Below are 23,489 nucleotides of genomic sequence, written 5' to 3' on the forward strand. Positions count from 1 at the left end.
GTTGATCAATCACACTACAAAAGATACAATTGAATTGATACACATTACCAACTATAAAGAATCAAACAGGATTAATGGCCATATGTTGAGATAAGGCTCTTAAAAAAAGTAACCAACTAGCTTCAAAATGAGATATGTCAATCTTTGGAAAGCTATTTCTTTTGATAGGTCCCCTTCACTTGTGTAGGTATCTAGACTAATCCATGTGAAATTGTAAAAGTCAAATTCTACACACTATTATCACCAAAGGCATGTTTTTATTTTGTACCTTGCAAACTTTGGTTCTTTGTGATCAAAAGATGGGGGGGCAACCTTATCCTAGAATTCCTTTCCCATAATTCCCTTTGTTACCAAAGATATTTCTTATTTAACTAATTTCATTTAATCTAATCGTATTTGGTCTTGTGGCACGATCACACAAGGGTGCTTTGATCCACTTCTTGCACATTTTTTCTTTGATGTAATCAGCCCTCTCTAATCCCTAGTAGCTGATGCTTATTGGATCAATCTACGCATTAGTTAACACATGATTGAATTGTCGTATAGAGTACAAAAGGAGTTGTTGGTCATTGGGAGGTTTCATTCCATCATGTGATGAAGCATTTCAATAGGATGCTAGCTATCATCCCACCATTTTGTTGGGAAGATTTCATTCCACCATTTTTTTGGGAGATTTCATTTCCACCATGATGCAGCATTTCAACAGATGCTAGCTATCATTGTGCCATAAATCTATCATCTTTGATAAGCTATATCTACTTATTTCCCATTCTGAATGTAGAAACAATGTGTTTCTAACAAAACATGAAGATGTTGGCTCTAGACATCTTTCAAAGATAGAGGGTTGCTCGATTAACCTCTACACGTCACTGTTAACCCAATTGGAGGAATAAGACCTTATTCTTTGGTGGATTTGATGGTAGAGCTGCATGCTCGATTAGTAAGCTACTCAAGAAGTTCCTTCTAGCCTCTATGTAACATAGATCCAAGTTACAAGACATCTATGTCTTTCTTTCTTCTAAAGTTCTCCCCCTTTTAATGATTTAATATTTCTAGGCTTCCACAAGTACTCTTTCTTGTTATAGTACTACACTAATTTCCTTCAACGATGGTCATTAATAGTAGTGTAGTAGATGGGAGTTGATATCTCATTAGCCACTCTACTTCAAAATGGCTATGAATATAAGTACAAGATGTGGGTTGAGGACAAATGGATTGTAGTTGCCTTAGCTACCATTGGTACACTTAGGCTTGTACATTCCCTCAAAATAATAAGTCTACAAGTTAAGGCATAACATAATAGATACTCACACACCCTCACCAAGAAAGAACATGAGGAGAAAGGAGGCAACTAAAAACACTTCGGTTTGGGCATAATTTTAGCATAATATTCTACTCAAATAACAATTTATACATGGCATTTTAGGGTTCATCCCCTAACCCTAACTTGGGAATCCTTGTCCTCCACACCCTTTCTTTACATAAATAATCCATCAAGTATGGCTCATCCTTAGAATACCTGTGAGCCTCATGAGCTTGGTTCCATTAATACAAGAAGGAGGGGAAGGGTATCATATATCAATAATATTTTTGCATTTTTAACATAGGTCACAATATTGTCCTCAGTGTGTTGGCCATCATCTCACAACTTTGGTCCCGTTGATAAAAGATGTGGAGAAAGAGACCACAGACCAAAACCCTAATTTGGTATTGTTAACATGGGTCATAGTATGGTCATAAGAGAATTTATCATGTTAAAACTTGCTTGAATTCACTCTAAACCTTCTACTCTCATTTAATTTTATGGCACATCCAACAAATGAGACTCCCCTCACACATCAAAATGAGCAACTTGATGACCTAGAGCATGCTACAACCCTTGGATGAGGGATGAATACTTAACTTGATTACTCTACTTGGTTACTTTATTGTGCAAGCACATTCTTTACATATCTAAAATCTTATCTCAAAGGTGATCCCAAAATATTTCCCATAGCAAGTATTCTACTAGAAGACACAATAGTCCACAACTATTCTACTGGAAAATCTATACGTTCAAACTACAAGTCCCACCTAAAAATTACCACAATATCAAAATATGAATAGAGGCTTACAATTTGTTACTAAAAATGGATTTTGAATCGACATTGATGGCAACATGTAGCTCATGGTAGGTACATAGAGTAGATTGCGGCGAAAGGATTGTTGAAGAGACCCTACAATTTGCTATTAGAAATGGATTTTGTGATCATCAATAATGACAACATGTAGCTCATAAGGGTATAGAGGAGGGAAGGGATATCATGGTTGAAGCAATTACTCAAGCTTTAGGAGGGATCATTAAGTCCCATCAAGCTATAAGGCCGAACTAGATACTACTACAATACCATAATATGAACATTCTAGGTGTCAAGGTAGCTAAAGAGAGGCAAAATGAGAGGGTGTGGAGAGTTTAGAATTTTGCAAGTCAGTAAACTTCAATGAGCCTTACAACTTTTTTCTAGAAATGGATTTTGCAGACAAAAATGATGAAAACATGTAGACAATGAAAGCCTGGTACATAGGGCCCACAATTTGCCATTGGAATAGTATTCTTCATTCAATTATGCTTCTCACTTCTCTGTTGGGCTTCATGTATTACTAATCAAGTTTACAATCAACAAATGATTACAATTATAGCTCAAGAAAGGATATACAAGGCAGATTGGGAGGGAAGGGCTATCATGGTTAAAGCATATTACTCAAATCAGTAGGGAGGATCAAAATTTGTCCCTAAATCCTTTGATAACATAGCTTATATGAAGACAGCAAGCATACACATCTCAGAATGAAGCCCAAAATTTTGAAGACATGGTGATATGTGCAAAGTATCAAGCATTTGTTGACTTAGCCACTAATATCCGATAGGCACATCAAGTGGGCATCATATATACAGAGTTTTTAGCCCATGATTCAATATCAACTTGGAAAAGAAAATGTAGTTGATGATGCTCTTAGCAGAAAGCCAAGTATTAATCACATCACTACTGTAGAGACCCAGCCTTTCGAAGGTATGAAGATTTCTTATCAAGGGGATCCAGACTTTTCCGATACATGGAACAAACTAGAGAATAATAATTGGAATCCTATGTTGGACTATTCATGCAATGATGGATACCTCTTTTATCAAAAATAATTATGCATCACTCAACCCTTTAGACAAATTGTAATGGAGGAAATTCACCAACCACCATATATGGGACATAGGGGAGTGACTACCACTTTACAAGTGATAGCAAGGGAATTTCATTGGCCTACTATAAGAAAAGATGTGGCTAAGTTTGTAGCCAAATGCATCACTCGCCAAAAGATCAAGAGTTATAAAGGAAAGACCCTAGGATTGCTAATGCCTTTGCCTATTCCTACACAACCTTGGGAATAGATATCTATGGATTTCATAACAGGTTTTCCTACTACATCGAATCAAAATGATATGATCTGGACGATAGTAGATCGCTTTAGTAAGCAAGCTTATTTCATCCCATGCAAGAAGACTTCAACAGCTCAGCAAGCTGTACATTTATTCATCAAGCATATCTTTTTTCATCATGGCTTGCCAAAGATTATAGTGTCTGATTGAGATTCGAAGTTTTGCAGTAACTTTTGGACTGTATTATTTCATAATCTAGGCACTAAGTTAGATTTCTCATCAGCTTTTCATCCAGAATCGAATGGACAAACTGAAGTCACAAATAGTACTATTCTGGACATGTTAAGAGCTTATGTGGGAAGTCAACCGAAGACTTGGGACAAATACCTTCACATCTTATAGTCTTCTTATAATAATACTTCTCATTCTGCAACTAGAAGAGCACCCTTTGAGATCATCCATGGGAAGGTTTTACCTATTCCTATCACACGATTGACCCATAGAGTGGAGGCAGCAGATTCATTTACCCATGACTACCAAGATTCAAAATATTCTCAAAGAGCTTTGAGAAGCCATTGCAATAGCTTGAGAGAAGTACACAAAACAAGCTAATAAGAAACGAAAACACATGCTTTTTAAGGAAGGTGATTATGTACTTCTTCGGATTGAGAAAAGAAGATTGAAGAGTGTTGAGAAATGGCCAGTAATCAAGATGTCCCCACGTTTTTATGGACCTTTCAAGGTGATTCAAAAAATCAATAATCTAGCTTATAGGCTTGAATTACCTGATAATTGGAAAATACATAATGCTTTTCATATTAGCCTCTTAAAGCCCTTCAAAGGACCTTTACCTATTTATCCTATTTTTATGAAGAGGCTCCATTGATTGTTGTGATGAAGAAGAAATTCTAGAACCCGAATGCATTATTGATCATCAACAGACCTCGACCCGAAAAGGAAATGTCTATACTAAATACTTGCTCAAATTTAAGAATCATCTGAGAGATGATGCTCAGTGGATGCTTGAGCGGTTCTTTTGAACTTTCCCAAACCTCATTACTTCCTATAATCAAACACGCAACCAAGGTCAGTTGCAATCCAAGCAAGAGGGATGTTACGAAAATTATATATCTGATGTATCTTGCTTTGGACATTATTATTTTAGTCAAGTGTGACTATGACAAAGTACTCCATAAGAGCGCACCGGATGCGGCGGGGGTCCTAGTGGATACTTAGTGTGGTTAGTTGGGGATGCCTGACTAGCTTGTGTTTTGCCATGCTAGATGGTCGGTATTGTGGGTGATTCCATGTTAATATTGATGTTGCTAGTGTTATTGGTGTTGTGCTTGATTATTGTGCTTTAAGCGCGGTTATGTTGGGATCGGTTGATTCGGTGATTCGTTCAATCGATTTTTAATAACTAATGTAACTGGTGGCTTGAGTACAGATGATGGAACTCATAGCGAGGATTGGAGTTAGTGCAAGGGTACCGATCGAGGTGTTGCATGGTGCATTATATATGGCCATGGGCCAATTTTGTATTTAATTTATTATTGCTAGTTTGAGCAATATATTTTGTAGTGGACATAATTCATTTTTGGGCCCTAAGATGGCTATGTAAAGCAAATCCCTCATTTTGGAAGAGAGGGATAATTTTGGCTCCTTGGGGCTTTTATGAAATATCATAAATACTCTAGATGAGAAAGCGTGAGCCGCTCATTTAGGGGGGGGAGATTGTACCCAGTCGACTGTCGTTTTCATGGTGTGATTGTGTTCTTCTTCTCCAATTGATTAAGTGGTGAATTTGTGTGGAAAGAAATACCTTTTGGTTTTATTTTTTAAAGGAAGCGGTAAACACAGAGATGTCAACAAAGTTTGATCCTCCAAGAGCAGCATTTTTGGGATCTCCAGTGGGGCATAATCTTCAAAAGTGAAATGCATTAAGGAGTTACAGCAAATCAAGGACTGAAAGAGAAATAAAAGGTTGAGGAGATTGTCTTTTGAGGAGTATAGGTGGCATGTGGTGCATGAGTGTAGAGGTTTTGGTCGTGGTCTCCCCTCAAACGTAAGGTGTCACCTTCTACTTACTTCTGGAAGCACCTATGATTCCAAATCTCTAGAAGGCCATGAAACCTTGACATGCTTGTTGGATCAGGCCATCCCAGGGGAAGAAGAACCATCATCCTTAGAGCTTGAGGCTCTTTGTCATGTAACATGGTGGAACTAGGCCTTCTATAGATAACTTTGACAACTTTATTGGTTTGACGACACACAAGATGTAGCTCACGCTAATGTTGCTTCCCCAAAATACGATGAATTAAATTATAACATGTTGTCCGTAGGACATGAACATAAGATGACCATCAAAAGAGTAAATAATCAACTTGTGACCAAAGTGGCTTGTGACCATAGTGAGACCAAGGCATTGGCCAGTTTGAAGAGGAGAATGTTCCCCAAAGGAGCATCCTTGATAAGGCTATAAGGAATATTGGGGCATAGTTCAATGCTTTTGGTAGTCTTATTTGAACCATCTTATGATAATGATGCAATGATTCTTGGGTATGTCCTATACCTTCGTTGAAAGGCACGGTCTTACTTCGGGATCGTTCACAAGTGGACATACAAGTTTATGGGAGTCATGTAGATGACCTATTGGCCCTTCATTGCAGATTTACTGATTACCATGCACGGAGCATTGTAGCTACCAGGAATTTGTTGATGGAATGAGACCGTTAGGCCAGTTTACCATGAACAATTCTGGTTTTATGAGTTGGTTTGAGAAGACAGTTTAGATAACCCTTCATACACATTCACTACACAGTCTTGTAGGGATGGTACTTTTTTTGCAGAGGATAGTTTTTTAATTTGGATTTGGGTTGTAGGAAACTATACTTTTGCCTGGGTAGTCTATGAATACTGCATTTTGTGGTTGCGATACTTGAGTAGTTGCAGAGGATATATCTATGATTGCCATTGTGGGCTGATCGAACACTACTTTTGTATTTGATGTTTTTGAATACTGCAGTTTTGGATTACTGCTATACATTAGGACTGCTTTCAATGTCGCAAACTTCAATACTTTCAGGCTGTGTAATGAAACTAAATTTTAGTATTCTAGTGTGATAGTGTGGATACAAAACAGTTCTTGTGTCTACTTCTACTACTGCGTGCTTTTTTCTTTCAAGTACGAGGCAACACACACAAGCTTAAAATAAATATTCAAGACAAGGATGTCCTTGGATTTATATTTTTAATCTTAACACGTGGCTTTTTGTTTGGTTTGTAACGTTCCATAGATTCACATTGTGGATCGAATTTTTCACATTATCAAATCATTTCATTATGCTTGGTCCTTTACACAAACAAGTAGTTATGAATGAGATCACCCCTTATATAGTATACCATAGGAAATTAAAAATAAAGGAAAATAAAATGTGCAAGCAAAACTTTAACATTTATGAAATCCAAGCTCATCAAAATGAATACATTTGACACTAAATTTCTCAGAGTGGAAGATGCAAAAGAGAAATCTTATTTCCTTATGGGTGGATAGGTGAAACGTCATAAGCCTCTAGCCATGAATAATTCTACAAACTAGATGCTTATGTTGTGTGAACCATACAACATAGCAAAGACATAACATGTTTATGAATGATTGGCTTCCCATATTTACATGGCACAACTATCCAATATTCTCATTTTCTCAAGATTTGAGGTATCAATGGCAATATTTACTCCCGTCACCCCCCCCCCCTCCCAATATATGTGTGGGTTTATACACACACACACACACACACATTTAGTCTACTCTCTCTAGGTTAATGTATTTTGTTTCTCTCAATTTATTATATTAATGCTCATTTTTTATAATTTCTCCAAAGCTATATCTAAGACTATAGCCATGTTGCTAACCAAAAATACATTGTTAAGCCATCGAACCAATCTCATACCAAGAGATCTGGGTAATAATAGAAGCTATAAAATAAAGGAAGCCAAAAAACCTCATAAACCTCATAACAACAAAAAAGTTAATGCCAAAGGATATTTGAATTTCAATTATGAACTCAATCTAAGGTTTGAACAAAAAACTCAATATATCAAAAGATGCAAATGCATATCTTCCATAGAATCACTACGTGTTTTAAACAAAAATGTAAAAGTGAATCTTATAAAGACACTATGTAGACACTCTTTGCTCATATGAGCAACCATTACTAAATACATCACACTGAAAGGGAGAACTCCTAATAAAGATAAATGTCTTACATGGGTTGAGCTTGAAATTTCTGAGATGTTGAACTTGGCAAAGCTATTGCATTCAATTTTCACTAGGCTACAAAGGTGGATGCCACAACTTTCTCCCATTGGCAATCACCTATGGAATGCCATAGCCATGCTATGGACTTGGACAAGCCAAGATCGAAGAACCAAGAAAACCAATTTTTCAAGGGTCTATCCTACCTTTATGTAACTAACTAGATCACCAAGGTAGGTCAAATCATTTCTAGTGTCAAGAACATCTACATTAAGTACAAGTCACTCGTATACAAAACAAATTAAATAAGTATCCACACAGTCAAATTGGTCATTTACTCACCTCTATAGGAGGTCTAATACTAATCTGTAGAGCAAGATAAATATCTATTTAGAAGCTAAATTGGAATGTTAAAACAAGAACTTCCATATCTTGGACTAAGTTGAGCCTCTACCTAAATAAACCAATAGTTGCAAGTGTTGGTGTAGCGAGGTAAACCAAAAGGCATGGCTTCATTCAAAGCAAAGCTACTTGCAAAAGCATTAGCCCCAAGGTATGGAAAACCAATGTCATATTCCAATATCCTCACTGAAGCTATAGACAAACGTATCATTAGGAACTAAAGAATCTCACAGGAGTTGGATCTTCAAGCACCAAATCAAATGACATAGATCAACGATACCTATGTGTTGCCATGATTAAAGATAATGAAAAAATCAAACAAGATGAAGAGACCCCAAGAAACATCTTAATAGCATCTCATTGTAAACTTGTTCCCAAGACCCAACATGCCACAAATGACACCAACATTCCAAGCTGTAGACCAAATAGACCAAGGGACAACCTATTGTATAAATAGAAAATATTTCCTCTCCTTACAGGTCCATCAAACCCAAAAAGGGTTTCCATTCAAAGTATCCTAGAAAGTGGCCATAGCATAATGCTACAAACTCTATAGCCATGGAGACAACACAAATCATTAAAAACATTTTAAAAATTCCTTACCCTATCAATGCCTCTCTCAATCCACTAAACTAGATAGAAAAAGGAAATTAAGTAGGATAAGGCCAATAATTCAATCTTGCATGTCATCCTACAACATTATCTATGTACTTGATTCTTTTGATTTCATTTTGTCAAAAAGATACTAAAGTTATCATGACTCAATGTTGTGTTCCTCTCTTTGCATTAAGAGTCATGAGGCACAAGCACTATCATACACTCACTAGCCAACCAAGGGTGTAGAGAATAGAGGGTCACAAACTACTTCTCAAGAGAGCAACCCAAATTGTGTGGCCAATGTTGAGCCTATGTCCTATAGCTAGTCCAGTAGCCAACCAACGGCCTAGCCAATAGAGGGTCACAAACTACTTTGCAAGAGAGTAACCCACATTGTGTGGCCAATGTAATGTGCGAGATCTTGACCAGTAAATCACATTTTGTTTCTTTAGCCCAAAGCCCAATTGTCGCATAACTTCAACAAAAAATTCCCATGTGATAGTGTCAAATCCTTTCTCAAATGTCCACCCGTATGATAACATATTGATGAGTGTATTTGGTATATTCTATGCCAATAGGCATTTGTAATATTGTCCATCATTTGCTAGTGAGGCACAAAACCATACTATACAAGATGCAACCCCATGTACAAAAATGTAATATATGCAAAACCAACACTTTGGAAACCTAGCTTATACACCACATGCATCAATGTGATTGGAAACCAATCAAACAAGAATTGACGGCAGGGCTACTTTGGAATCAGACACAACAAGCCCTTTTTCTAAGGCTGGGTTCACACACATCCACCCACCCCTGGTGGACAAGCAAAAAGTGTGGTCTCATCCAATGAGATTCTCCAGCCCACGAAAATGCATTTCACACATTAGAGCGGACAGGCAGCATCATTTCATATGTGGAAACCGAGTCACAGACACCTTTTCAAGTTTTGACATCCGACGTCCCAACTGTGCCCGCAAGCTGTGTCTGTTGGCTTGAACCAATAAAAAAAACTTGGGCAAGACAAAAGAGGCTTGAACTACACCGGCAGCCAAAATATCTCCAATCACATGCACTAGCTTTACCACCAAGACATCCTTTATTTGGTGATATGCTTTATGCTTTAAATAAAATTATTGTTATCCATCCGCCCAGGTGTGAACTCTAGCACCGACGGGCACCGAATATGAGTGCGGACACTCCTTGGGGAGTCTTCGCCCGTCCACGGATGTGTGTGAAGCCACCCTAAGACGACCAGAGAGCCAAGCCCTATTAATCATGAACAAGACGACAAGGCTCAATTGATCCAAAAAATTTGTAAAAAACTCAACTTTTAAGCCATCCTAACCTGGAGACTTGGAGCGCCGTAACTTGGATGGCACCGCTTCAATTCTAGATCCGTAAAAGGCAATTCCAGATTGTGTGCATCCTCGTGAGAAAGAATTTGTTGAACATTTTGTAGAAAAACCCTTTGGGCATTAGCCTCCAGAGAGAGGGATGATGTGGGATAATGTCCCCGACGTAGCTCACGCTGCAACAAGGAATGCATGCGGCGTGATGCGTGAAGGCTTTTGAAGAAGTCCTTGGAAGAACAACTTGTATCTTGCATAGCGTTCTAGCAAGAGCGAAGCTACCATTTTCTCAGCTTGCATTGACCATTGTCAGTCAAGCATTGAAGGGCAACCCTAATACCAAATCGATCATCTATCGACAATTGGCTCTACTGTGCCATAGAAGTGATGCTCTAAGCCAAAGCTTTTGCATCTGCTACTTTGTGACGAAAATCTCCAAGATAGTATATGCCATAATTTTCAATCAGGTCTTGCACTCGCAAGGAGAAATGATCCCATACCCAGTCCCCATTAAGAGAAGCATGCAAACAAGTCGACGAATAAGAGCCTCAACCATAACTTCAACGGCACGGTTCTTTAGATAATACTTGTTCCCTAGTTCTAGCCATCGTCTTGATTACTAAAGGGCACATCCCAAACACAGGGATCGCATTTAAACTCACTAGGAACCGCCCTCTGAAGTGCTTGTTTTTTAATTTAGGTCACCAATGCAAAACCAGATGCTTTCAAGGTCTCTAGCCCAGGATCATTTAGTTAATTATAACATAGCTAGATAGTGCCAGAGACCTGACAAATAAGTGCTACTAAATGAGATAGCTGCTTAGACAATTTCAGTCACAGCGTACCATGAGTAACCCAAAGCATGCAACCTCAATGCATGCAAACCAGATGCAAATACAAACTGAAGATCTACTGTTACTGACATTGAATCGAGGTCATTGTGTGCCAACAACAAGGTACTGCAGGCTTACAACTGGTGGGAATCTCAGAATGCATATACGGTGGTGACTGTCCATAATAGCTGGCATGGACACCTCGACTGCTTTCTACATCATCAGTCAAGTGGATAACTACTTCTGCATCATTCTAACAAGAAGCCGCACTTTTAAAAGGATAATATCGGACTGCTAAGACATCAACACAAACAAATTACATGCTTCAATCCGGTCACGTTCCCTGAGAGAATACGAAGGCTTGAAACATTTCACAAGTGATTCAATATCTTGCAATCCCAGTGTACAACTTGTCGTATGAATACCTCCTGTATTCTTCTGAGAGCAAATAATACAAGCAGGGCACTTCTGTTTTCTATGGCTGTCCTGTTATCGCCTTTCCCTCTTTAAAACAAGCCCAAATCCCGCCTTGCAGAAAAGTACACCCAAGTGAAAATTATGCACTGCCGCTAGGTATTAAATGTAAGAGATTTGCAGAGTGCCAACATTAGATAGGAAGCGACGGGCTTTGCCTTCGTACATGCTCAGGGACAAGCTTCTGAAGCAACTCTGGGGTGGCACCCTTCAATTCTGCATAAATTCATAAAGAAAATAAAGTATGTAGACCACTCTTAAGAGTGGAAAGAGGCAGAAGCAATTGAATTTCAACAAAACATTTCAAATCTATGAAAAGTACAACAATTGGCTTAGGGGTTAGAGGCTCACCTTGAGGCTTAAAATTGAAAAGAGGAGGGAAAGGTCGCCCAGTTGGCAATCGTGCATTGAGGTCACGAAGCTCATCAAAAAAAGGATGCACACATGCTTCCAGCTGAATCCAAAAAGGAAAGCCGTGCAAACTCATTGTAGCAGGTACAAAGCAAATTTACACCATTAAAAAGGTAACAAGAAATTTACACAATCAAACCATCTAAACCCACCCTACAAATCCCAATAGTGATCGTTATTCGTTCCAATAAAGAACCTGACTATTTTCCAACAAAGAGACTTCTTTACAATAAAGTCAATTCAGGAAATAATCAAGCTACTTATACAACTATAGATGCATGGCATTCCTAGTATTATCATCATTCCAAAACACAAATTGTGAACTTTGCATGTTTATGCTGAACAGAAACAAGTTGGAAATAGCATAGCTACGAGTCCACAGCGTCAAGCACAATCTTTATATGTCTATAACGAACATAAAAAATATATGTTAATGGCAAGCTCAGATGTACAGGCCTGTGTTGTAATTTCTGTATAATTCAGCAGGTCCATCACAGGAAAAAGGCCAACTTGTTAACCAGCAATCTAGGATGAAAGGAGTGTTCCAAGTTCAACTCAATGGCATATCATCTCAGGTTTCTCAAATCAGGGCATGCACCAAGACTTTATGAAACAACAGATTAGATATAGGAAGGGAGTGTAAACAAAACACTTACAGCAGTGTATCTCAGATTAGGTGAATATTGAAGAAGCCTGGAGACAAGATCAACAGCTTCCGGTGGTGTTCGTTTTGGAAACACCTGAAGAGAACACATGAGCTTCATCACTGTAACCACAAATTTTGAAGCAGGCTTGGAATAACAGACGGAAGGATACATATATGATCTGCAAACCTTGTGCCAAGGATGAGCCTTGATTTGCGGAAACTTGTAATCTGTGTAGTTTGGATTCATGCATTTGATCTCCTCTCTTGTTGGAGTACCAAGAACCTGAAACCAAATAATATGACAGATTCAGGCCCAATATAAGAACACAACGTGCAATCGTGAGTATTACAAGACCAGCATAGGATAAAATAGCAGCAAAAGCAGTTTAAAGTTTTTCATAATGATCCAGTTTGAATATTTTTTACGTACTAAAGCATCACAATTACCCTACTCTCATATCTATAATCCCTCAGTGCTCTAGAATAATGCACCTAGAGTCCTAGATTTTATCATATCACATCCACAACGAAACCTGTGGCACTACACAGGAAATGCAACTCGAATGCATGATTTAAAAAAGTCATCAGAACAATATGCCAAAGGTGTACTCAAATATAGCACTCAACAGTAGAGCAATATGACAGAAACTTCACAACTCATTCAGCTACAGATGCTTTTGAAAAACCATCATGTCAAGAAAGTCTCCAATGCTACTTAACCTTGATAATCTCCACCAGTTGATCAACACCACTTTCGCCTGGAAAAAGCGGCTGAAAAAGCAGGTCCCACCAACATCAAGCATGCACATGTTAAAATATCAGAATCCGCAGTCAAGTGCCACAACAATCGATGAATCGCATTTGACAAAGCCTAGCCACTCTAAGACTTGAAGCTGAGCCCAAAAGGAGAAAATACAATGAAATGTGAAATTGATCCCTCAAGGAAGAAAATAAGATACACTGGAAATTGCATAGAGAATAACTTGAGGGGGGCAAAAAATAATATCCAATATCTTCTTGGACAACTAATCAATATACTTAAAAAAGAAACCAGATAATAGGAATATGCACAGAAAGTCTCAAATACCTGTCCAATAAGCAATTCAGCCAAAACACAACCCAAGGACCAGATGTCAATCGCTGTCGAGTAATGCACAGCCCCAAAAATGAGCTCTGGGGCTCGGTAATATCGTGAACATATGTACGCAATGTTCTGCTCTCCCTTTATCTGCAAACCCCATAATGTGCAGAAAAATTACTTAGATCCTTCCAGGATCGTGAACAAATTGTGCAGAGCACCCTTTAGCATATCAAAGTCAAGGCTGAAAGTGTGAGACTTACAAGTACTTTAGCGCTTCCAAAATCGCAAAGCTTCACTTGATGGGTGTGTGGATTGACCTAAACATTGGTATTCCCATAAGTGAAATGATGATAAGGATCCATTTAATAAACAAAGAAAGCCTGCAAAACCAACCTCCTACCTGAAATGTAGGAGGGCATTAACTAGGGACACACATGATTTAATTAAAATCCCAGATAAAGAGGTTGGCTTACTAAAAGATTCTGTGGTTTGATATCTCGATGACAAACACCATGACCACCATGAATATAAGCCAATGCTCGACAAATCTATGTAAAATAAAAAGAACCAACAATCAAGATCAGTCACAAGATTGTTGTTTAAAAAGCACAGCCAACACATTACTACAATTGAATATGCCAATTCATCCCAAACAAATATGTCACCTGATAGGCATATAATTTAGCATAAATAAGAGGCATTCGTTGGTTAACACGGTTGTAATGCTTGGCAATCCTGTACACAGTCTCTGGAACATACTCCAAAACTAAGTTGAGGTATAACTCGTCTTTTTCTGTGTTCGAATAATAGCAATGTTTGAGGGTCACTATGTTTGGATGATCAAGCATCTGCATGATTTGAAGCTCGCGATTCTTGTAGCGCTTATCTTGTAAAACTTTTTTGATGGCCACCGTCTCACTTGTCTCAAGACACTTTGCCTGCACTCAGAAACATGATGTGCGAGTCAGCAATGATGTTGCTCAATAAATGCCTAAAAATCAAGCCCCTACATCAATCCTGTCTATAAAGGAGGGTCAATAAATACTATTCAGAAGCTTGAAATCCCCCAAAATACATTAAGAATTTGCCTTTTTTGAGCTTCTGGAATGTGTGGATTCTTCCAGGTAAGATGCATATATTGGCAAGAACATATCATTAACTGAAATAAGACATATACAAAGTAGTAATCCATGTGCTTAACACACATACCTGAAATACTATACCAAAAGACCCAGTACCAACAACACGTTCAGCCATGTAACTGATAGTCTGCAAATGTAAGGAAGAACGGATAAGACTTTGAACCAAGTCCATGAGCTTAATTTGGCTCTAAACTGCCATTAACTTATATCGAAGAATATCAATAGCTTGAATAAACAAGAATAACCAAGGCAATCTTGATATTAAGCACACTGAACCATGTACGCGCTTGACTGTCTTATCCCACTACAAAATTGGGCCAGGTGAAAGCATGTATCTAAAAACACATGAATTGAAGAATGAAAATATACAACCAGACTGCTATAACCCAGAGGCCCCTGGCTGATTAAGGGATAACCTGCATAAAAACGCAATTTTCACTCACTTCACACACATAAAGTGGATATGAAGGAGAGAGAGTGAAAAGGAAAGCAGATGCCACGCTATTTAACATTCTACTACAAACAAAGAATATAGCCATACAAAATCAGTGACGATGCTTGGGACACGTAGAGTGAAATCTGCAAATGTATAAGCATGGAAGGAAATACTACTTGTGTATAAGGGGGAGTTACCATTCGTTGAGCACGCTGTGACTTTGTAATGCCCCCGTGGCATCCAACCACTCACCAGTCCCAATTCTCAAGCTTCAGCTAATCCCAACCCAAGGCTAGACTCTCACAGCTGCAGGTTAACCTGTATGTAGGCTAGACTATCGCAGCTACAGGTAAACCTGAATGTCTTTTCATGTACTTATACTACTCCAAAGCTTCCGTTTGACGATGAAGTTCACCATGTGAACTCGACCATTTGAACTTCAGTAACCCAAACTTTTATTTTGAGAATAATAATTGACTTCATGCTAAAGATGCCTTGAGTTGAATTCAGCACAGTTTCCTTGCAAGAAGAATAAGAGTACTTTTCAACAAAAACACCCCAATGTCCTAACAAGATATTCATTATCCCCAATGAGGAAGCTTACAGACCCAATAAACCCCAGTTGAAAAGAGGACCGGAAAAAATTGGCCTATATGAGGAGGGCCAATGCCCTCCCCAATTCCACAACTGAACCCTGTCATAGCAGCATCATGCAGGGAGAGTGATTGCCTTCAGTAGTCCTCAGATTTGTCTCGGCTATTTGGCTGGAATGTTCACAACCAATATGCGAGAAGTTTGTTGCTCACTTTGTTCCCACATCAATGATGATATATTCTCAGTTCCTTTGGGCCTGTATCCTCTTTGCAATGTACAATTCAAGGTTTATCATTTCTGTACTTGTGTGGACAGATTTCTTGGGGAGTATTCCGCTGCGAGGATCTGCTACAGCAAGCAGGTTACTTTCTCTGCATGGTATCAGAGCCAGGGGCAACATTCTTGTGATCTTCTCCTATGCTGAACGAAGAAGCCCCTCACAAGCAAGAGGAGAGACCCCATTCTGGGGTGTCTAGCTGAAGCGTGAATACCAGAATAGTGCTTCAGGAAAGGCCGTTACGCCTGCAGATCTGACTCCAGTCAAGGATATGGTGCTTTAAGATGCAAAGGCCCTGACCATCATCATTAGTATGACTGCAATGCCACTTTTATTCATACTCAACTTGCAGTGATCATTCACAAGTGCTGTTAAGGCAAGTGCACGAAGCATGTCACCGTTGACGACTATAGAGGAACTCTTCATAGTCAAGATCATGGAGGGTGCTTGTTAGAAAATGAAATCCCACTAGAGGGTATCCCGCAGCAGAAGACTGATAGATTAGCCAGGAATTACACGCAGAAGTGTTTCACTATGGAATTAAGCTTCATAACCATGTGTGTACTTCATTACCATTCATGTGTGTGCACACTGCAAATAGACAATGCTCAAAGACAATATATAAGCAGCTCTTATGTGTTTCCATCCGTCCACAAACTGGACAAGATACAATACCAAAAAGGTTCTCCTATTATATGCATGGCACCTCTAGATCTCTAAGCCCGCATGCTCCACTGAGCTAATGTATACTCTCCATCCAAAGGATCCCTTCCACCTTGCTGTCCAAAAACTCAGCCTAGGTGGGCAGCTCCTTGAGCTAATTCTGCAGCCCTCTGTAGCTCACCTTCACCTCCTGTGTATAGGCCCAAGGATGGTCCTCATGCTCTTGGATTGCTGCTCCAAGTGATGATGAATGGGGGCTCAAGTTCCTCCTTTTATAGGGGCTGGTTGATCCCTCAAAATGGCCGGCCCATTCTCTTCTTGTAGTGGACCCAAACAGGCTCCCAACCGACCCAAACATTCCAGCCTCATTTCCATGCCCCTAGGGTCCCATAACATTTGCTCACCTGTGCATTTCTATCCTCTCCATGTGTGGACAGCATCTGGATCTACATCTTCCCTCTATGGTGGATCTCCTGTGCCAGGCACCTGTACTTTCTCCCTGCTGCCCATATGAAAGCTCATGTGCTGCCCATGTGGCAGCCCCGTGCCTATTACTATTCTATGGTCCACCCCCCGATGCACTCCTCATGGGTGTTCACAAGTGGGGAGCTGACCTATTCTATTCCAACAGTGATCAGCACACACTGTAACAAGTGGAGGAGATGATTAGTATGAGAATAGTGTATCCTCAAAACATATTTCAGAGACAAAGGAGTGGTTCAAGACCATGGCTAGTATAAGTTCTAGATCATCTATCCTAATGGGGGATAGCCGCACGTGCCCAATCAAGGTTATTGGCAACGTACCATTCACACCTAGCACAGGTGAGGACAAGATATTAATGGTGTTATATGTATCGGACTTGTGTAAAGATTGAGTTATCTTTAATAACGAGGAGGTGATCATCACGTTCAAATATATGGATAAGGTATCGCCCATGACATTGAAGTTGAACACTACAAAACTAGTTCAAATGCTAATACAAGGAGACACATGCATGGACTATGCATCAAAGATTCAAGCACATCCACTGTTAGAAATAACCACAACAAAGTGTACGTACAACGGAAGATGGATAGGATAGCCCAGAAACTCACCCAGTGGTGTTAGGCTTTGGAGTTTTACTTTGTGTGCTCAACATACATGTGCAAGCCAGTAAAAAGACAATCCTCTAAGAGAGAATTAGAACCAACAAAAGATATATTTATGTCCAATCGACACAGATTCAAGCACATCCACTGTTAGAAATAACCACAACAAAGTGTACGCACAACGGAAAACGGATAGGATAGTGTTAGAAATGACCCAACAGAGGGTACGCGCAGCGGAAGACTGATAGTAATGCCCAAGAGCTCACACAGTGTGGTGTGGGGTGTGGAATCACAAACTTCTTAACTTATGTGCATAAAATAGATGTGCAGACTCATCAACAGACAATGAACCAGCCAGATAGAGAAACCACCAAAATAATACATTTCCGTCCAAAGCTATGGACACAATACAAAAGAGATAGATCCAGAGTCCCACCAATGGTGTGGTCCTCTGATCTTACCACAAGGTACTTCTCCTATCTGTTGGCTATCTCTAGACTCGAGCCCACGTGCTCCACCTCGAGCATCTGTAGACTTTCTGTCCAGAATGGTTCTCTCGACCTTACTGCCTGTAGATCAGCCTAGGTAGGCAGCACTTACTAGCTTAGTCTGCAGCCCTCTTTAGGTCTCCTTCACACCCTGGGAAAAGGCCCAAGGAAGCCCTGTCTACTCCTCCTGTCTGCTGTAAATCTGCTGCTCCAGAGAATGAAATATGAGGGCACAAAAAGGCCCTCCTTATATAGGAGGGCACAAGGCCCTCCAGAACCAACCGACCAGCCAGCCCTAATTGGGCCGACTGGCTGGTCTGTAGTAGCCCTAACCAACCGACCAGATAGTTGGCTGGTTGGCTGCCTATCCAGCCCTATTTAGGGCCCTTTGCCAGCCCTTTGTTCCATGCAGGGCCCAGCCCCTTTGGACTGCTTACCCCGCCACCTGCCAGCCCTGTTTGCAGGCCATAGACCTGCCCAATACCTGCTGCAACAGTGCAACTCCATGCTGCTACTGATCCGCCTCTGCTCAGCCCTTGTCCCAACCCTGGCACACCCTGCACACCTTTCGTACACTGCCCTGCAGCGGCCCGTACTGATCCGTACAGTGGCTGTACCCTTGCTGACGTCATCTGCCATGTGCAGCGCCTGTTTGTACCATCTGTCGCCCTCTCTCTGGGCATACCTTGCCCTAGGTCTCCCTACCCCATGCTCTCCTCATTTGGGGGCTTACAGATGGGGAGGTGACCTTTCCAACAGATAGCCCAGAAACTCACACGGTGGCGGGAGGCAATGGAGTTCTACTTTGTGTGCTCAACATACATGTGCAAGCCGGTAAATAGACAATGCTCGAAGAGAGATATAGAACCAACAAAAGATATATTTATGTCCAATCGACACAATACAAAACAAGTCCAGAGTCCCACCAAAGCGTGATGCTCTGTCCTCACCAAAAGATGCTGTTCTACTACCTCTGTGGCACTTCTAGATCTGTAAGCCTATGTACTCCTTGTAGAGCTTAAGTTGGCTTTGTCACCGTGCCTTGATCTCTGCACCTTGCTGCCCTGGAAGACAGCCAAGGGTGCAGCCCCTTCCTGAGCTATCTCTACAGCGCTCAGCTCCCACTAGGCCCCCAGGATAATCACATCTGCTGCTCCAAACTCCACAAGTGCTGCTGCAATGGACACCTATGAGCCCAAGTGTGGCTCCTTTTATAGGCCCTAAATGGCCCCAAAACCTGACCTACCCATTTATTGGAAACAGCCGACCCGGTCCTTCCCTACTAACCGACTGGCTTGGACCAGCCCAACCAGGGAAGTCTGTAGCCGCTTGGCCATGTAGCAGGCAGCCACTCGCCCAATCCATCTCCTGCCACAATCCAAATCGGGGTCTATTACATGCCATACCTGCTACACATATGCGCCTGTCAGCACCATCAATCCCGCCTTCTATCAGGACCTATTCCTGCCCTAGGACCCCTGCCAAGTCAACACATATGCTGCTGTAGACCTCCGTGCAGATCCGTACCAAGGCGCCACTACTTCGTACATATACTGCAGGATCCTAGGAATGTTGACATGGCCTTACAGGCAGAAATGTTCCATCTCCACAATTACGCTCTTCACTATCCCAGATCATCGCGTGGCAATTAGGTAGTCCTTGGGCTCCAAAAACCCCGCCTTGCTAGGTAAGCCCTTCCATGTGCTGCCCACATGGCAGCCTATGAGCTGCCCATGTGACAGCCCCATCTCCACAGTTTTCTCTACTGTTTGTATGCTGCCCACATGGCAGCCTAGGTGCTGCCCATGTGGCAGCCCCATAAACCCTAAGTGTACCCCCCCCCATGCTCTCCTCATTCAACGGCTTACAAATGGGGAGGTGACTTCTCCAATACCCCCCTCACCGACACATCTTGGCCTAATTCCAACTCAGCGATGAAGATGCTCCATTGGCTCCCACCTCGAAGCAATCTGGAACAATCCCATGTTGATGTCGATTCCTAGATTACAACAATCAACTCGCAACAGCAAGCGAGACTATGAATCTCGCAAAAATGCTTCAAGTCATCCTGAATGGACTAGGAGAGGGATACGGGAATCTAGTCCAGAGTATTGCCATTCAACGATAAATATGGACACTGGAAGAGCTACAATCAGTCTTACTTGGTGAAGAACTCAGGAATCAGGCTATTCAGGCACGCAAAGGTCATTCCAATGATCTAGGACATATTACCTGGCTCATTTAAGTCCTTCAAAGTGACACATACCTTGACCGACGTGTCCACCATCTTTGCGAGGAATCACCGCATCTACCGTTGTCCCTATGATCAATGCAAGTGCCTCGCATCTTTGTGTTAGAATTTACTCAACAAAGGGTACACGCAGCGGAAGACTTATAGTAATGCCTAGGAGCTCACACAGTGTGCGTGTGGGGTGTGGAATCACAAACTTCTTAACTTAATGTGCATAATATAGATGTGCAGACTCATCAATAGACAATGAACCAGCCAGATAGAGAAACCACCAAAATATATATTTCCGTCCAAAACTATGGACACAATACAAAATAGATAGATCCAGAGTCCCACCAATGGTATGGTCCTCTGATCTAACCACAAGGTCCTTCTCCAATCTGCTGGCTATCTCTAGACTCGAGCCCGCGTGCTCCACCTCGAGAGTCTGTAGACTTTCCGTCCAGTGTGTTCTTCTCCACCTTTCTGCCTGTGAATCAGCCTAGGTGGGCAGCCCCTGCCAAGCTTTGTCTGCAGCACACAGGTCCCTGTTCCACTGCTCCAACCTGCTTGTGAATGGCTGCTCCAGAAGGTATGATGATCACAACACCTTGCTGCCCTAGAAGACAGCCAAGGTCCCAGCCCTTAGGGAACTCAGTCAGCAGCACTCCTTCAACTCTCCTTTACCTCCAAGATGAGGCCAAAGGGAATGCCTTCAGGCTGCTCCTGTCTGCTCCAAGAGAGAGAGAGAGACAGAGAGAGACAGAGAGAGAGAGGTAGGTGTGGAGGGATATGCGAAGAGATAGGAAGGACACAAAAATCCTCCTTGGCTCATCAAAGCTGAAAACTGTCATTTAGTGTGGGGCAGCCTAGGGAATATTCCCTGGGTGTTCCTAGATGTTGCCCAGCCACTCTGTATGCCTGCAAAGGGAATGGCATTCCCTGTACGCCACTTGTGGGTCCTTGTTCTTGCGCATGATAAAAGACCAACCATACATTAGATTCTGATTTAGCTGCCAGGCTTCAGCCAATTGCTTGACCATATGTATAATAAATAACATAGAGGAAAGACTCTAGAATCCAGGGAGACCAAGGTGTACGACTACACTACAGCAGACTATAAAAAGCATAATACAGTCTGCAATGTCAAAATTATAAGCATACCCTTCTAATAAACCCATCACCTCACGAACACAACATCGAGCAGCAATTGAAAAGCCTGGTGTCATTACCTGCTTTGGTTGTCCACGCGATCCTGCAATGGTTGTAACAATAATGTGGCCTGTTTCTGTTCCATTGCCTTCCACTACAGTCGCTTCAAACTCCTATATCAAATAACAACCCTCAGTGTGAAACACAGCCATACGCTCTTTTGAGAAATGATGCTCTCTCTCTCTCTCTCTCTCTCTCTCTCTCTCTCTCTCACACACACACACATGGTACTACAATTTTCAGGTATGGTAGCTTTAGACCTTATCATCCTCGTTGACGTCCACTTGGTCATCCTGTATCTTCATATCGAGTAACTCTTTGGGAAGCTGATCTACGCCACTGCTTCCAGCATAGGCAAGGCCCCCCATGCTAGAGCTTCCGATTGGGCCAGCTATAGCAGGCCCTACACTTACAGATGCCATTTTGGACCTCGAGCTGCCTCGGTAACGGCTCGTAAAGTCTTTTGTCAGTTTGTAGACCTTCCTGTGTCAACTTGTTCCTTGAAGCTTGAAAACGTGCAAAATCCAGGAATTAGACTTTTTTTGTGCAAACGTTGAAGCTCAAAGACACCGGGCTCATGAAAGAGCAGTAAAATTTATTGGAGAAGCTCCTGGGTGAATTCGATCGCATTGCCAAGGAAACAGAAGAATTACTTGTACACCTGAACTCAAACCGAACTTCCGGGGAGCAAGAGAATGCCCCTACGGGTGCGTTAAGGTAAGAAGGGCTAGGGCAGGACGTGGCAAGCGAAGCACTTTGTCCGAAACAGTCTGAAATAACCAAACATGCAAAGCTGCGGAAAGATCGGCTTTCGGGATTCGACTGAATGCCAGGGAGTAGAAGGTTCGCAGAAGGGAAGGATAGATGAAGACAAGAGAAGGGCAGAACTGAATAAATGAAGTGAAAGGAGAGGTGGGCTGTGAAGGGGTGAAGAGAGAAAGGCAGAGGTAAGGCTACTTACTGTTTCAGTGGAGGGATGGAGCAAGATTCCCTAGCAACGCAGTGCGCTGGGTTCGGGCCGCCCACTTCTTCTCATGGTCGAGTAGTGGCATCTGAGCTCGAGGTCGAGGTTTCCACTGGCAGCTGTGGATGTTCAACTGTAATGGCAACGTGGAAAGGCCGTCGCTTTCGCATGCGATGGATCCCGCACTCCGCACAGATCAACTCCATCGTCATCATGTGCCACACTCTAATTTAGACATCCTCTGCCTCAACACAGAAAAGCTTGCCCTTTCTGCATGTGTGCGTCTCTCTCTCTCTCTCTCTCTCTCTCTCTCTCGCCTTGATTTCTGTGGGTTTCTCTCTGTGCCTCAGGAATAGGCCCTGTGGCCCCTCTCGTTTGCTCGCTCGCGCCTTGGTTTCTGTGGCTTAATTGGTTCACTACAAGCCTCCAATGCGATCGAATCTGTCTCTCGCTCTCGATTTCTGTGGCCTTCTTTACTTGCGCTCCTCTCTCTCTCTCTCTCTCTCGCGCGCGCGCTCTCTCTCTTTCTCTCTCTCGACTACTGTAGCTTCCTTTTATGTGGGCTCCTCTCTCTCGCTTTCTCCCACTCTCCTGTGCCTCAGGAATAGGTCCAGTAAGCCTCCAATGCGATGGAACCTCTACCTCGCTTTCTATTTCTGTGGCCTTCTTTACTTGCGCTCCTCTCTCTCTCTCTCTCTCCCCCTTCCCCTCTCTCCCCGCCCTTTTCTTTTCTGTATCTGTGGCCTTCTTTACTTGCGATCCTCTCTCTCTCTCTCTCTCTCCCCCTTCCCCTCTCTCCCCGCCCTTTTCTTTTCTGTATCTGAGTTCTCCTCTGCTTCACGAACTTGTCCACTTAGGCTCCAACGGGATGGAAACCATATCCCAGTTTAACTCGAAATGCGCCGAAATACTAGCTCGGAGCCCAGAGCAAG

At 41.7% G+C, this 23,489-nt stretch overlaps 1 protein-coding gene across 2 annotated transcripts; it reads right to left on the minus strand.

Annotated features, from left to right (window-relative positions):
* Positions 1 to 10,909: 10,909 nt before the first annotated feature.
* Positions 10,910 to 23,141, minus strand: LOC147888443 (shaggy-related protein kinase epsilon-like). Of its 2 annotated transcripts, XM_087392244.1 has the most exons (13): positions 22,555 to 23,141; positions 21,854 to 22,099; positions 21,614 to 21,706; positions 14,670 to 14,729; positions 14,126 to 14,398; positions 13,934 to 14,008; positions 13,721 to 13,777; positions 13,467 to 13,607; positions 13,100 to 13,150; positions 12,567 to 12,662; positions 12,390 to 12,473; positions 11,674 to 11,776; positions 10,911 to 11,538 (listed from the first exon to the last, which is right to left on the minus strand). In XM_087392244.1, exons 2-13 carry the CDS (start codon positions 22,013 to 22,015, stop codon positions 11,456 to 11,458), a joined length of 1,278 nt encoding a protein of 425 aa, XP_087248370.1. In that variant the 5' UTR covers positions 22,016 to 22,099; positions 22,555 to 23,141; the 3' UTR covers positions 10,911 to 11,455. The 2 variants fall into 2 exon arrangements, with proteins under 2 accessions (XP_087248371.1, XP_087248370.1); XM_087392245.1 differs by lacking the exon at positions 22,555 to 23,141 and having other exon boundaries at positions 10,910 to 11,538; positions 21,854 to 22,069.
* Positions 23,142 to 23,489: the final 348 nt, after the last annotated feature.

The sequence above is a fragment of the Dipteris shenzhenensis genome, chromosome 21 (genome assembly GCF_047967505.1).
Source record: "Dipteris shenzhenensis isolate YYH24624 ecotype China chromosome 21, Dip_SZ_1.0, whole genome shotgun sequence".
Taxonomy (NCBI): Eukaryota; Viridiplantae; Streptophyta; class Polypodiopsida; order Gleicheniales; family Dipteridaceae; genus Dipteris; species Dipteris shenzhenensis.